This window comes from Thalassophryne amazonica, chromosome 13, assembly GCF_902500255.1.
Source record: "Thalassophryne amazonica chromosome 13, fThaAma1.1, whole genome shotgun sequence".
Classification (NCBI taxonomy): Eukaryota; Metazoa; Chordata; class Actinopteri; order Batrachoidiformes; family Batrachoididae; genus Thalassophryne; species Thalassophryne amazonica.
The window spans coordinates 32,452,540-32,465,841 of NC_047115.1; the positions used below are offsets into that span (position 1 = coordinate 32,452,540).

Genomic DNA, 13,302 nt, shown 5'->3' on the forward strand with positions numbered 1-13,302 from the left:
TGCTAAGCCATGGCAATGTAAACATGACAAATAATTACCTTTTTAGATGTCTCCAAATGCTTTCTCCAGCTCATTCAGCATGCATGCATGAGAATGGCGCTGCTGGAGCGGTTTTCTGTGATTCAGGAAGCGATTTGAGCCGTTTTCAACAGACAACTTGCAGAGAAAATGATTAACCTGCTATGAAATAATTATTTTATATACACAGCGTCCAGCGCAGAGCACATGGTAGATAGTGGAACAAAGCACGGCATCCAGCTGGAAACACAGCGGGTGGGATCATCATGACGACATGCGTGCAAGTGCGTGAATCAAAGTCATGCTTGTGTCAGTGGGCCTTTAGACCTCGGTGGAGGTATGCGCTGTCTTTGAGTGCCTTTCTACTTTGCTTTTTGAACACATACATTTTTTTTATATTACATTATGAAATCTCAGACCTGTAACAGACTGTAAGAGTCACATGTGCATCACGGTTGATTTTCATTTAGGTGTCGGGTTAACAGATTAAACCTTGCACACTGTCAACATGAAAGACGGGTTCCAGATGCGTGTATGCTATGATAACAGAAGAGACCAGTGACAATTTTTTCATGTGTGCCATGAGCACCATGCAGCTAAAATGGACAGAATGATGATGTGCAAATAATATATTTTACTGGACTTTCTATGACTGGATAGCAACTATGACTGAATACCTGGTGGGGTTAGGGGACAGGCTGCCAATGTGTTGCAGTGCCAACACAGATACTGTAGAAAAACACCTACAGTCAACATAAAGCTTCTCAGAAGGAACTCACCCAAACATGGGGAGAACATGTAAAGGCCACACAGAAGGGAGCAGGTCGAAGCAAACCCAGAACTTTCTTGCTGTCAGGTAACAGTGCTGACCCCTAAGCCACTGTGGTGCCATAAAAAATATGAGTCCAATTTCTTAAAATAATATTTCAGTGAATGAAAAAAAGTCAGTACTGTCAAGAAGTTACTTTCTGCTGTGCACTTTTCTGAACACTTCTTGAACACATGGAATTCTGTGACCCTCAAGATCTGGATTATGAACATAAATTAACAAAGGAAACACTGACGGTGAGTCTGTATGTATTTATATATTTATATTTTTAAGTGTATATATTATAAAACCTTCAATAATGGGTGTGCTTTGAGGGAGGTGTTGTCGGGTGAAGGCCGTATCAGCTGAATAAGCAAGTAAAAAACAATCCTGCACACACACACAGATATGCAGGTGTGCATTAGTAACAAAAGCTCAACGTGATTATGCACCATAAAAATCACATCCATGAAATGGTCACAGAAGACAGCTTAGAATTAAAAAAAGCATCATCAAAGGCAAATGATGTGTACAGATTAAGCAGCAACACAACACAAGCACATCTGAAAAGTCACCTGCCTGTAAAGACACACATGTGGCTACATGTGTCTGACACAATGCGTACGTGATGCTTGCTGTGAGTTTCAGTCCTCACATATTGCAGTTAATGTCCTTTACATGTTTTCATGTTACCATTTCTCCATTTGAAAACAAAAAGAATCTAATATTTCAAAGTGAATGATCATGAAAAAAAATCATTGAGTTTGTCAGAATGCAGATCTGTTCTGTATTAGGATTATAAAAGTTGTTGTGACGGGGAACATTCTCTCAGTGTCCTTTTGAGGGGCAGGTTTTGACTGGCCATTGAGCTCTGCTCCCACACAGGCATCAATTTGAGTGTGTCTCCACGCAGAGTGACATTGATAAATACGAGCAATCTCTTTTTTTGTCCTCCAGCCATTGGCAGAGCAGGAGAAGGGAGCATAAGATGCCAAAGCATCATCTGCATAAATCAACAGAGTAAGATAGTGTAAAGACAAGTTTGCCAAATATATGTGGAACTCTACTAGTGTATACTAAGGTACATCTAAATATCTTAAAAAAAAAAAAAAAGAAAAAAGGAGAGTAGAGCCACTTAGGTGCCTGATCTTGAGAACCAGGGATGGTAGGTTTGGAACCTAGATATGTAATAGATATGGGATATAGATATAGATATGGGAACCTAGATTTGTCTTGTGTCTGAAAATAGCATATCTGCACACTGTACATCACTATCTATATTCATTTCTCTTTATTTATTTATTTATTTATTTTTTGCAAAAATGGTACCCAAAGTACGCCCCTTGGCTGCTCACCACAGCGGATCCATGATGGATTTGCATGCTGATTTTGGCACAAGTTTTGCACCGGAAACTTTTTTACTTTTTTCTACTAATAGCCCAATTTCATAGCCTTAAGAGTGTGCATATCATGAATGCTTGGTCTTGTTAGATTTGTGAGAATCTACTGAATCTACTGGTACCTTGTTTCCCATGTAACAATAAGAAATATACTCAAAACCTGGATTAATCTTTTTAGTCACATAGCACTACTATTATTCTGAACACTACTGTAAATCTATGATACCGGCCTAGCAGCGCCTCGGTAAAGTGATAATAATGTGCAATACAAGCTTGAAAACAAGAGGATATTTTTGAAGCATTGTTGAATATTCATGATTCAGACATTCATGTCTCTGGATTCTTGGCCTTTCAGATTGAGAGACGCCTTGCAAGAGCTCATGGTTGCTGGACAGAGGTGTTTGGTGATGCCGATATTTTTGCAGGAGAAAGAAGGTCCAAATCTTTAGGGCCCTGGTTCTTCCTGTCTGTGAAATTGCCATGCTCACCCTTGACCTAAGGTGATGACTGGATGTCTTTTGATATGTTTGATAGGTTTCTTTGGAGGATCTTTGGGTACTGCTGAAAAGACTTTGGCTCAAATGAGTGGTTACTTAGGGAGACTCAATTAAGGAGTATCACTTGCATTGTGAGGAAGAATCAGCTAGGCCAAGGGGATGTTCATGTTTCACCTGGCTGCAGCAGAGGCAGTTACTTTCAAGAGATGGGTATGGATCAGGTGAGTGGCTGCCATCCAGGTATGGTGGATGCTGCGACAAGACCATGCTCCCAGTCTGGACTTGTTGCAGAATAATAACTAGAGTAGCACACAGCATGGACTACGTCTGGCAAGGAAGCGAGGGTGCTGTCAGTCAAGGTGAGGCCAAACTTGAGATTTTGCACTTATGTGATTGAAAACTTTGAGTACAATATGATTTCCCTGTTTTTGTGTTCATGGAAGACTCACAGTAAGCAGAGCACGATGTTCATTGGTGCCTTTGGAACTTTTGGAGGCGATGTAAGTTTCTGCTACCTTCATTAGTTAATTGAGTTTTGTAGGAAAATGCCCTTCATGAGACTCCCTGCATTCATGCATTCAAAACCTCAGCTTCTCTGGAATAGTCAGTGTGCCAGGAGCACATTAAGCTGCAGCCTGGTGCACGACCACTCAGTAATTACTATAACAGAGTGAAATGGATGTATTAGGGGATATGTTAAAAAATGGAGGAGGTTCCAAAGACATTTTTCACAAACAGCTCATGTCAAAACAAAGGTCACTTGAACATCCTTTCTTAGATATCTCAGGAGCATGCTGAAAGGAAAGACAGTGAGACCATGGTGCAGGCTCTGTGAACCAATGAGGTGGTGCTTTTGAAACCCAAGTCACATATTCAGGCAAAATTCAATACTGGATGGCCCTGATGTTAACACAGATCACCTGCCCAATGCTGATTCTACAGATCAAAGACATACATCACCATGTCTACCTGAAAGTACAACTAAAGTGCTACATTCTTAAAAAGGGTCAATTGTGCCACAGATCCAGTGTGTCATCATTAAACTTCTGTCAGCACAGGACAGCTCTACATTTACTGAAACGTCACTATTCCACACAACCAGTGGTGGGCACAGTTCCGCTAACCATTAATTAGCGAAGCTAACATTTTTGTTAGCAGATCAGCTTTTCAGCTAACTCTGAAAGCCACCAGCGAACCAATTAGCTTCCACTAAATTTAGTTCAGCTACATTAGTTCCTGTTTATTAACGCAGAGAGCAAGCTAAGACTTTTGGTTCATAGGTCAAATCACACAAGTGCTGGTAAGAAGACAAGCTACACTGTGGACAAAAACGGGATGTAAGCAGCTCAAAAGTCAGTATTTGTATTTATTTATTTTTCATGCATTTGTTTTGTGTTTGTGAATGCAATACGAGTGAGCCGTAGCTCCATTAACGGTTTATAAATATATACTATAGAGCTAAACTGTGACTTCTAATACTGCAATTTACTGCTTTTGATAAAGATGATGACAGGGTTTCGGGTTTTATTTTTTATTTATTTTTCATGCATTTGTTTTGTGTTTGTGATTACCTTTAAATTTACCCAGCAGCACCTGCAGCGCTTAAAATCGAAACTGGCTTATAAATGGCTGACAGTGACTGAGTCAATACTAAAAGTTAGCGGTTAGAGGTAACTTCTGCTAATTTTTTTTAGCACTTTATCAGTTTAGCGTTATAAAAGTTAACTTTTCAGTTAGCGGTTTAATGGTTATCAAAGCTGACTTTTCAGTTATCTGTGCCCACCATCGCACACAACTGAAAATAGACTTTTGATGCAGATAAGGCAAACGTGTCTGGTATTGGAAGGGTCATTTCTGGATTTAAATCTGTCTGTCAGTTACAGCCTATAAATATATGGATATCAAGATATAAATTTTAAATATGACCAAAAAGGAACATGTTATGAGTGGCAGTATGCAACAGATATTAGTATTTCTAATGATTAGCCCTGCAAAAAGAATGCTCAACTTCATTCCTAATTAACTAAAGTACAAATGCTTCATATTAGCTGTACTCCTGAGATGCAATGGCCTAGGAGAATTTATAGATAGCATTTGACCCAATATTCTACACTTTGTTGTTGATTCCAAGTGAAGGGAAAGGCAGTAAAGGAACTCTGGAATTGGTTGGGTGTCTTAATCCACTGCACAGCCTTCATAGGTTGAGGTTTATTCAGTGCTGGAAGTGAACCGACAATACATGTAAATGGGTCTTTCATATTTAGAAGCAACAAACCTGGTTAATAATTCATTATGTTCATACTATCTCCATCATTCACAGTTCAGTCATGACTGGTCTGCATTCCATTTGGAAAAGCTACAGTACACACTCTCATGCTGAGGTATCAAATATTGATTTCATGTTGGGTCTCCTTTGCTTCATTACTGTATACACACATGGAAATTGTCATTTATCTTTGAATAGCACCATGTGGAGTGAGTGGGTTTTCTGCAAAATGTTTGATATTATTGGGCCATTTCTTGAGGCTCTCTGGCACATGAATGGCTTTCAACTCAGATTGCAAATCCTTTTGGGGTTTGTCCTTGTCTCTATGTGGTTGGTGCAAAAAATGAATGCTGCAGGTGAAGGAGTTGGGTTTTCCCCATTCAAGAATCATGGGCATGTGGTTGTCTGATAACATTATCAACCAGTCAGAGTGTTTTTTTTTGTTGTTTGGTTCAGTGCAAGTAGCGGATCACTTGTGATATCAGACATACCTAATTTAAGGATGTGGAGAGGTTTGCAGGTGAGGAGAAGGATTTACACTGAAGACGTGAGTGAGCAATCAGATGGCAAACTGGAAGCTGACGTGACAGATGGATTAATACGTCCACTGTGTGAAGTCTTCACGGACCACTGTGCATGAGACATGCATATGAGGCCAACTGGCCTTTTTTTTCTCACAAGTAAATTCCTGAACAAATGAAGTACAGAGACCCATCATGTGAAGTATTTTTAAGGTAAGTAAAAAGCTGTTCAGCCTCTTTTTACTGGAATTTTGTCCCATGAAGTTGCTAGACATCACAGCCAACCTGTATAGACATACTGTGAGAGCTATACAAGTGGAGGCATGGATTCTGAATTTTTCTGAGTAAAGACTGGCGTTCATGAGGGATGTGTTCTGGCTCCTACATTGTTCAATGCTTGAATGGACTGGGTGTTGGGTGTGGTTGTGCAAACCAGTGTCTTACAGGTGTTTTCATTGGGGTGGAAAGGTTTACTGTCCTTGAATTAGCATATATGCTGTGATCTTTGCAAATATTCAGATTACAGGACTTGGCAAGACTGTTAACTTCTGGAGACGAGTTTGTATTCATTAAATGAACCATCTTGTGAGCATGTGATTCTTGTGAGCATGAAACATCAACTGAAAATGCATGTGTCAACAATGTCCTCAGTGAAAAGAGGACCTACTGCTGTACTTGCTGGAACAACAGGAAATATCTGCTGAACTCATTCTACAAATGATTCAGCTAAGCAATGTTATGACATAATTATGGCTCAAACAGGAATATACACAGACTGAGAAAAAAAAAAAAGCCATGAGACTGATTGGATAATTAAATGTAATTCTTTGATTGGTTACTTCATTAGGACCAAGGGATTAGAACAAATTAGGTGTTTAGTTACCATTTGCCATAACTCTTAAGATTATCTCACCTTGTCTATATTCCTCCTGGTAGAAATGCCACAAAAAAACTAAAAAACAATTGTTCAGTCAAACCATATTCTGATCAGAAGATTGTATTATGGAGGAACAGGTTAATGCGAGGGCTGTAACCACAGATGGATAGAGGAGAAGTTGGCCCGATGCAAACTCGGCCCTAGGTGTAAAGTGGGCCCGGGACTAAACCTACACCTACACCTACCCCTATCCCGACATTTGCCCCTAACCCAACTTTAACTCACACTGAGTTTTTAAACTGGGCTGAGTTCTCCTGAGGACCAAGTTCTCTTGTTACCCAACAGTTTCTTTGTGGTCCCTTGCACACTGTTCCATAAATCAATAAAAGTGGAACAAGCAGATGCTCACCACTATCTTGAGCACAGAACTGAAGATCTTTGTGTCTTCTGTCACTCCACCTATGTAGAGCTGCTTGGAGAAGACGGGAGGGTGGTCATTCTCATCCTGCACCTCAATGAACACCTTGGCTGTGTTAGCTGGAAAAAAGAAAGTCATTTAATTGAGGCACGACTCATTAGTGTGTCACAAAATGTCAATTTTGTGTAACCCCAATTCCAATGAAGTTGGGATGTTGTGTAAAATGTATATAAAAACAGAAAACAATGATTTGCAAATCCTCTTCAACCTATATTCAATTGAATACACCACAAAGACAAGATATTTAATGTTCAAACTGATAAACTTTATTGTTTTTGTGCAAATATTTGCTCATTTTCAAATGGATGCCTGAAAAAATGTTTCAAAAAAGTGGGGACAGTGGTATGTTTACCACTGTTACATCACCTTTCCTTCTAGCAACACTCAAGTGTTTGGGAACTGAGGACACTAATTGTTGAAGCTTTGTAGGTGGAATTCTTTCCTATTCTTGCTTGATGTATGACTTCAATTGTTCAACAGTCCGGGGTCTCCGTTGTTGTATATTCCGCTTCATAATGCGCCGCACATTTTCAATGGGTGACAGGTCTGGACTGCCAGGCCAGTCTAGTACCCGCACTCTTTTACTACAAAGCCGCCATGCTGTTGTAACACTGCAGAATATGGCTTGGCATCATCTTGCTGAAATAAGCAGGGACGTCCCTGAAAAAGATGTTGCTTGGATGGCAACATGTGTTGCTCCAAAACCTGGATGTACCTTTCAGCATTGATGGTGCCATCACAGATGTGTAAGTTGCCCATGCCATGGGCACTAACACATCCCCATACCATCACAGATGGTCTTTTTCCTCTTTTGTCTGGAGGACATGACGTATGATGTCCAAAAACAATTTGAAATGTGGACTCATCAGACCAAGAACACTTTTCCACTTTGCATCTGTCCATTACAAATGAGCTTGAGCCCAGAGAAGGTGGCGGTGTTTCTGGATGTTATTGATGTTTGGCGTTCACTTTGAATGGTAATGTTTTAACTTGCACTTGTAGCAACGAACTGTGTTAACTGACAATGGTTTTCTGAAGTGTTCCTGAGCCCACGTGGTAAGATTCTTTTCACAATGATGTCGGTTTTAATGCAGTGCCGCCTGAGGGATTGAAGGTCACGGGGATTCAATGTTGGTTTTCGGCCTTGCCGCTTACATGCAGAAAGTTCTCCAGTTTCTCTGAAACTTCTGATTATATTATGGACTGTAGATGATGGAATCCCTAAATTCCTTGCAACTGAACATTGAGAAACATTGTTCTTAAACTTTGTTGTTCACAGAGTGGTGATCCTCGCTCCATCTTTGCTTGTGAATGGCTGAGCCGTTTGGGGATGCTCCTTTTATACCCAATCATGACACTCACCTGTTTCCAATTAACCTGTTCACCGGTGGAATGTTCCAAACAGGCGTCTTTTGAGCATCCATCAGCTTTCCTAGTCTTTTGTTGCCAATGTCCCAACTTTTTTGAAAAGTGTTGCAGGCATCCATTTCAAAATGAGCAAATATTTGCACATAAACAAAAAAGTCTATCAGTTTGAACATTAAATATCTTGTCTTTGTGGTGTATTCAACTGAATATAGGTTGAAGACGATTTGCAAATCATTGTATTCTATTTTTATTTACATTTCACACAATGTCCCAACTTCACTGGAATTGGGATTGTAGATTGAAATATCAGTACAGAGAACACATTTAATCAAATACTCATGAGAAGACACAAGACGTGACTACAAAACACCACAAACAGCTGCTGGAAATACCAAAAGACACAGCATACAAATAATAAATGCCTTCCATTAGTGCAATGTAAGAATATTTGCATGTATATTTCATCTTTCAACTCATGCAAATATGGTGCATCCAGAAAATATTCACAGCGCTGCACTTTTTCCATAATTTATGTTACAGCCTTATTCCAAAATAGGTGAAATTCCAAAATAGATGAAATTCATTTTTTCATCAAAATTCTACACACCCCATAATGACAATGTGGAAAATGTTTTCGAAGATTTTTGAGAATAAATAAAAAACAAACAAACAAACAAAAAAAACCCCTAAGAAATCACAAGTACATAAGTATTCATAGCCTTTGCCATGAAGGTCAAATTCAGTTGATTGGACATGATTTGGAAAGGCACACACCTGTCTACATATAAGGTCACACAGTTGACAGTGCATGTCAGAGCACAAACCAAACATGAAGTCAAAGGAACTGTCTGTAGACCTCCAATACAGGATTGTCTCAAGGCACAAATCTGGGGAAGGGTACATAAACATGCTTTGAAGGTCCAAATGAGCACAGTAGCCTCATCATCCATAAATGGAAGAAGTTCAGATCCACCAGGACTCTTCCTAGAGTTGGACACCCATATAAACTGAGCAATGAGGGGAAAAGGGCCTTAGTCAGGGAGGTGACCAAGAACCCGATGGTCACTCTGTCAGAGCTCCAGCATTCCTCTGTGGAAAAAAAAAAAAAAACTTCTTTCATGTTGTTATTGTGGGGTGTTGTGAGTAGAATTTTGATGGAGAAAAAAATGAATTTGCTCTATTTTGGAAAAAGGTTGTGGAAAAAGTGAAGTGCTGTGAATACTTTCTCGATGCACTGTATTCTTTCCAGTGGCAATTAATGTAATCTCGTCATTGCACGAATGGAAAACATTCATTGATTATTTTATACAATACTTAAACAGATCTACAATATTTTATTTATGTTTATTGATATTTTCCTTAACATTAGCAAGGTTTCCCTTTTCGAAACAGGGCAACAGGACCCAACAGTTCACAATCCAACCCCCAGGCAGCTCTCCCGACACACTGCTGAGGAGAGATAGCCTTAGGAGCTTGTTTGTGGAAGTAAACATCTGTTTTCTTAAATCCAGTGAAAAATCACAAGTAAGTAAGTAAGTCCCTTTGGCTGCTCCCTTGTTTGCACTCAGAGTCACCACAGCAAATCCGGGGTTGATCTGCAAGAACTTGTCCAATTCTTCATCTTATAGGGCTTCAACAGCCAGCAAAGATGTCCCCACGCACACTGTGGCTGTTAGATTTAGTTTCCTCATATCACAGAAGCAGTTTTATGAAAAGCTAATGGAGGTGTGCAAAACTGCGAGAAAAATGGGAGAACAATGCATAGTAAATAGCACCAAAAAAAAGCATGCTCGTGACAACACCCATGCAATGGGACAAATAATGAATGTCCCATAATGACAAGGATTTATTTAGGCATCATATAATGGGATTTATGCAAGTGTAATTTAGTTTAATAACCTGATGCAGCTGTTAATGTTACGCCTAGCATCTTCTAAATCATAATGCCACTTGCACTTAGGTGGGTTTGTTGGTCTAAAACTGAGGTGGGGCTAGGTGCAGATTTGGCAGTTCACATCACCTGTTACAAGAGTGTGCTTTACACTGCTACTAAAATCCACATCTGGAATCCAGCATTCTGCACTGCAAAAAATAGGTGTCTAAAAACAAGATAAAAACAGAGAAATTATCTTCCTGCATGGACAGATAATTTCACTTGGCAAGATGCCTTGAATTAAGTGTGTTAAATCGAGAAATAAGCACGTCAAACACTTAAAAAAAGAAATTAACACTTAAAACAAGAGAAATTATCTAACACTTCTAAATCAATTTTTTTTGTTTTGTTTTTGTTATTTTTTGGTGCACTGCAAATAATTTGCGGTGCACCATTTTGGTAGTAGTGTAAAGCACACTTTCTTGTAACAGGTGATGTGAATTGCCAAATCTGCACCTAGCCCCACCTTGGTTTTAGACCAACAAACCCACCTAAGTGCAAGTGGCATTATGATTTAGAAGATGCTAGGTGTAACATTAACAACTGCATCAGGTTAATAAACTAAATCACACTTGCATAAATCCCATTATATGATGCCTAAACAAATCCTTGCCATTATGGGACATTCATTATTTGTCCCATTGCATGGGTGTTGTCACGAGCGTGCAAATAATTTGCAGTGCACCGAGATTAAAAAAAAACAAACAAACAAAAGAAAACCTTAGATTTAGAACATTTAAATCAGCATTTATTAAATAAAGATCACAGCCACCGACCTCCAGAAAAAGACATGGAATGCACAGTCAGCTCATGTCACAGCTAAAAGTTGTTGAAGGAACAGATCTCTTGAGTTATTCGAGATGTAGTTAAAATTCAGGGACAATTTAACTAAAAAATTAAAATGCCAATATATTTTTCCAATTTCTTGTGCTGTTCTGTCACTTCAAAAGAGTGTCTGATAGAGGTGAGAACTGCTCTTGCTTGCCTCTACTGGTGATTGGCTCTCACTGCGGTATTGTATCACTTCCTGTTCCGGAGCACAGCGGTGCTTTGCTGTATCTGTTTGCTGTAGGGGGTTTGGTTTGGGAACCACAGAATCTCGTCTGTTTGCGGATGATGTGGTTCTGTTGGCTTCGTCAAATCAGGACCTTCAGCGTGCACTGGGGCGGTTTGCAGCCGAGTGTGAAGCGTCCGGGATGAAAATCAGCACCTCCAAATCCGAGGCCATGGTTCTTGAGTGGAAAAAGGTGCTTTGCCCTCTTTAGGTCCGTGGAGTGTCCTTGCCTCAAGTGGAGGAGTTTAAGTATCTCGGGGTCTTGTTCACGAGTGAGGGACGGATGGAGCATGAGATCGATAGACGGATCGGTGCAGCATCTGCAGTGATGCGGTCGCTGTATCGGACCATCGTGGTGAAGAGAGAGCTGAGTAGGGGGGCAAAGCTCTCGATTTAGCGATCGATCTATGTTCCGATCCTCACCTATGGTCATGAGATTTGGCTCATAACCGAAAGAACGAGATCGCGAGTACAAGCAGCCGAGATGAGTTTCCTCCGCAGGGTGGCTGGGCGCTCCCTTAGAGATAGGGTGAGGAGGTCGGTCACTCGGGAGGAGCTCGGATACGAGCCGCTGCTCCTCCACGTCGAAAGGAGTCAGTTGACGTGGCTCCGCCATCTTTTCCGGATGCCCCCTGGACGCCTCGCTGGAGAGGTGTTCCGGGCATGTCCCACTGGAAGGAGGCCCCGGGGAAGACCCAGGACACTCTGGAGGGACTACATCTCTCGGGTCGCTTGGGAATGCCTTGGGGTTCCCCCAGAGGAGCTGGGGGAGGTGTGTGTGGATCGGGAGGTCTGGGCGGCTTTGCTTGAGCTGCTGCCCCCGCGACCCGACTCCGGATAAAGCGGAAGAAAATGGATGGATGGATGGATACAAATGATCTTCATATGGCCTCAGACAGTGGACTCATCTCTGTGCTTGTCCTGTTAGACCTCAGTGCTGCTTTTGATACTGTTGACCATAAAATTTTATTACAGAGACCTCAGTGCTGCTTTTGATACTGTTGACCATAAAATTTTATTACAGAGATTAGAACATGCCATAGGTATTAAAGGCACTGCGCTGCGGTGGTTTGAATCATATTTATCTAATAGATTACAATTTGTTCATGTAAATGGGGAGTCTTCTTCACAGACTAAGGTTAATTATGGAGTTCCACAAGGTTCTGTGCTAGGACCAATTTTATTCACTTTATACATGCTTCCCTTAGGCAGTATTATTAGTAAGCATTGCTTAAGTTTTCATTGTTACACAGATGATACCCAGCTTTATCTATCCATGAAGCCAGAGGACACAAACCAATTAGTTAAACTGCAGGAATGTCTTAAAGACAAAGACATGGATGATCTCTAATTTCCTGCTTTTAAATTCAGATAAAACTGAAGTTATTGTACTTGCCCCCACAAATCTTAGAAACATGGTGTCTAACCAGATCCTTACTCTGGATGGCATTACCCTGACCTCTAGTAATACTGTGAGAAATCTTGGAGACATTTTTGATCAGGATATGTCCTTCAATGCGCATATTAAGCAAATATGTAGGACTGCTTTTTTTGCATTTGCGCAATATCTCTAAAATTAGAAAGGTCTTGTCTCAGAGTGATGCTGAAAAACTACAACCCCTGGCAAAAATTATGGAATCACCGGCCTCAGAGGATGTTCATTCAGTTGTTTAATTTTGTAGAAAAAAAGCAGATCACAGACATGACACAAAACTAAAGTCATTTCAAATGGCAACTTTCTGGCTTTAAGAAACACTATAAGAAATCAAGGAAAAAAGATTGTGGCAGTCAGTAACGGTTACTTTTTTAGACCAAGCAGAGGAAAAAAAATATGGAATCACTCAATTCTGAGGAAAAAATTATGGAATCACCCTGTAAATTTTCATCCCCCAAATTAACACCTGCATCAAATCAGATCTGCTCATTGACATTGACCCTATGCCATAACATTGACCCTATGTGTCTTTTTGCAAGGAATGTTTTTGCAGTTTTTGCTCTATGGCAAGATGCATTATCTTGAAAAATGATTTCATCATCCCCAAACATCCTTTCAATTGTCCACATAAACTTGTGCATTTATTG

At 40.3% G+C, this 13,302-nt stretch overlaps 1 protein-coding gene across 3 annotated transcripts in view; it reads right to left on the minus strand.

Annotated features, from left to right (window-relative positions):
- Positions 1 to 13,302, minus strand: part of pcdh15a (protocadherin-related 15a) — a 707,751-nt gene that overhangs the window by 50,761 nt on the left and 643,688 nt on the right. For all 3 annotated transcript variants that reach the window (XM_034185498.1, XM_034185497.1, XM_034185496.1), the window contains one exon: positions 6,797 to 6,924. In XM_034185498.1, coding sequence (XP_034041389.1) covers positions 6,797 to 6,924 — 128 coding nt within the window. The remainder of the gene's footprint in view (positions 1 to 6,796; positions 6,925 to 13,302) is intronic.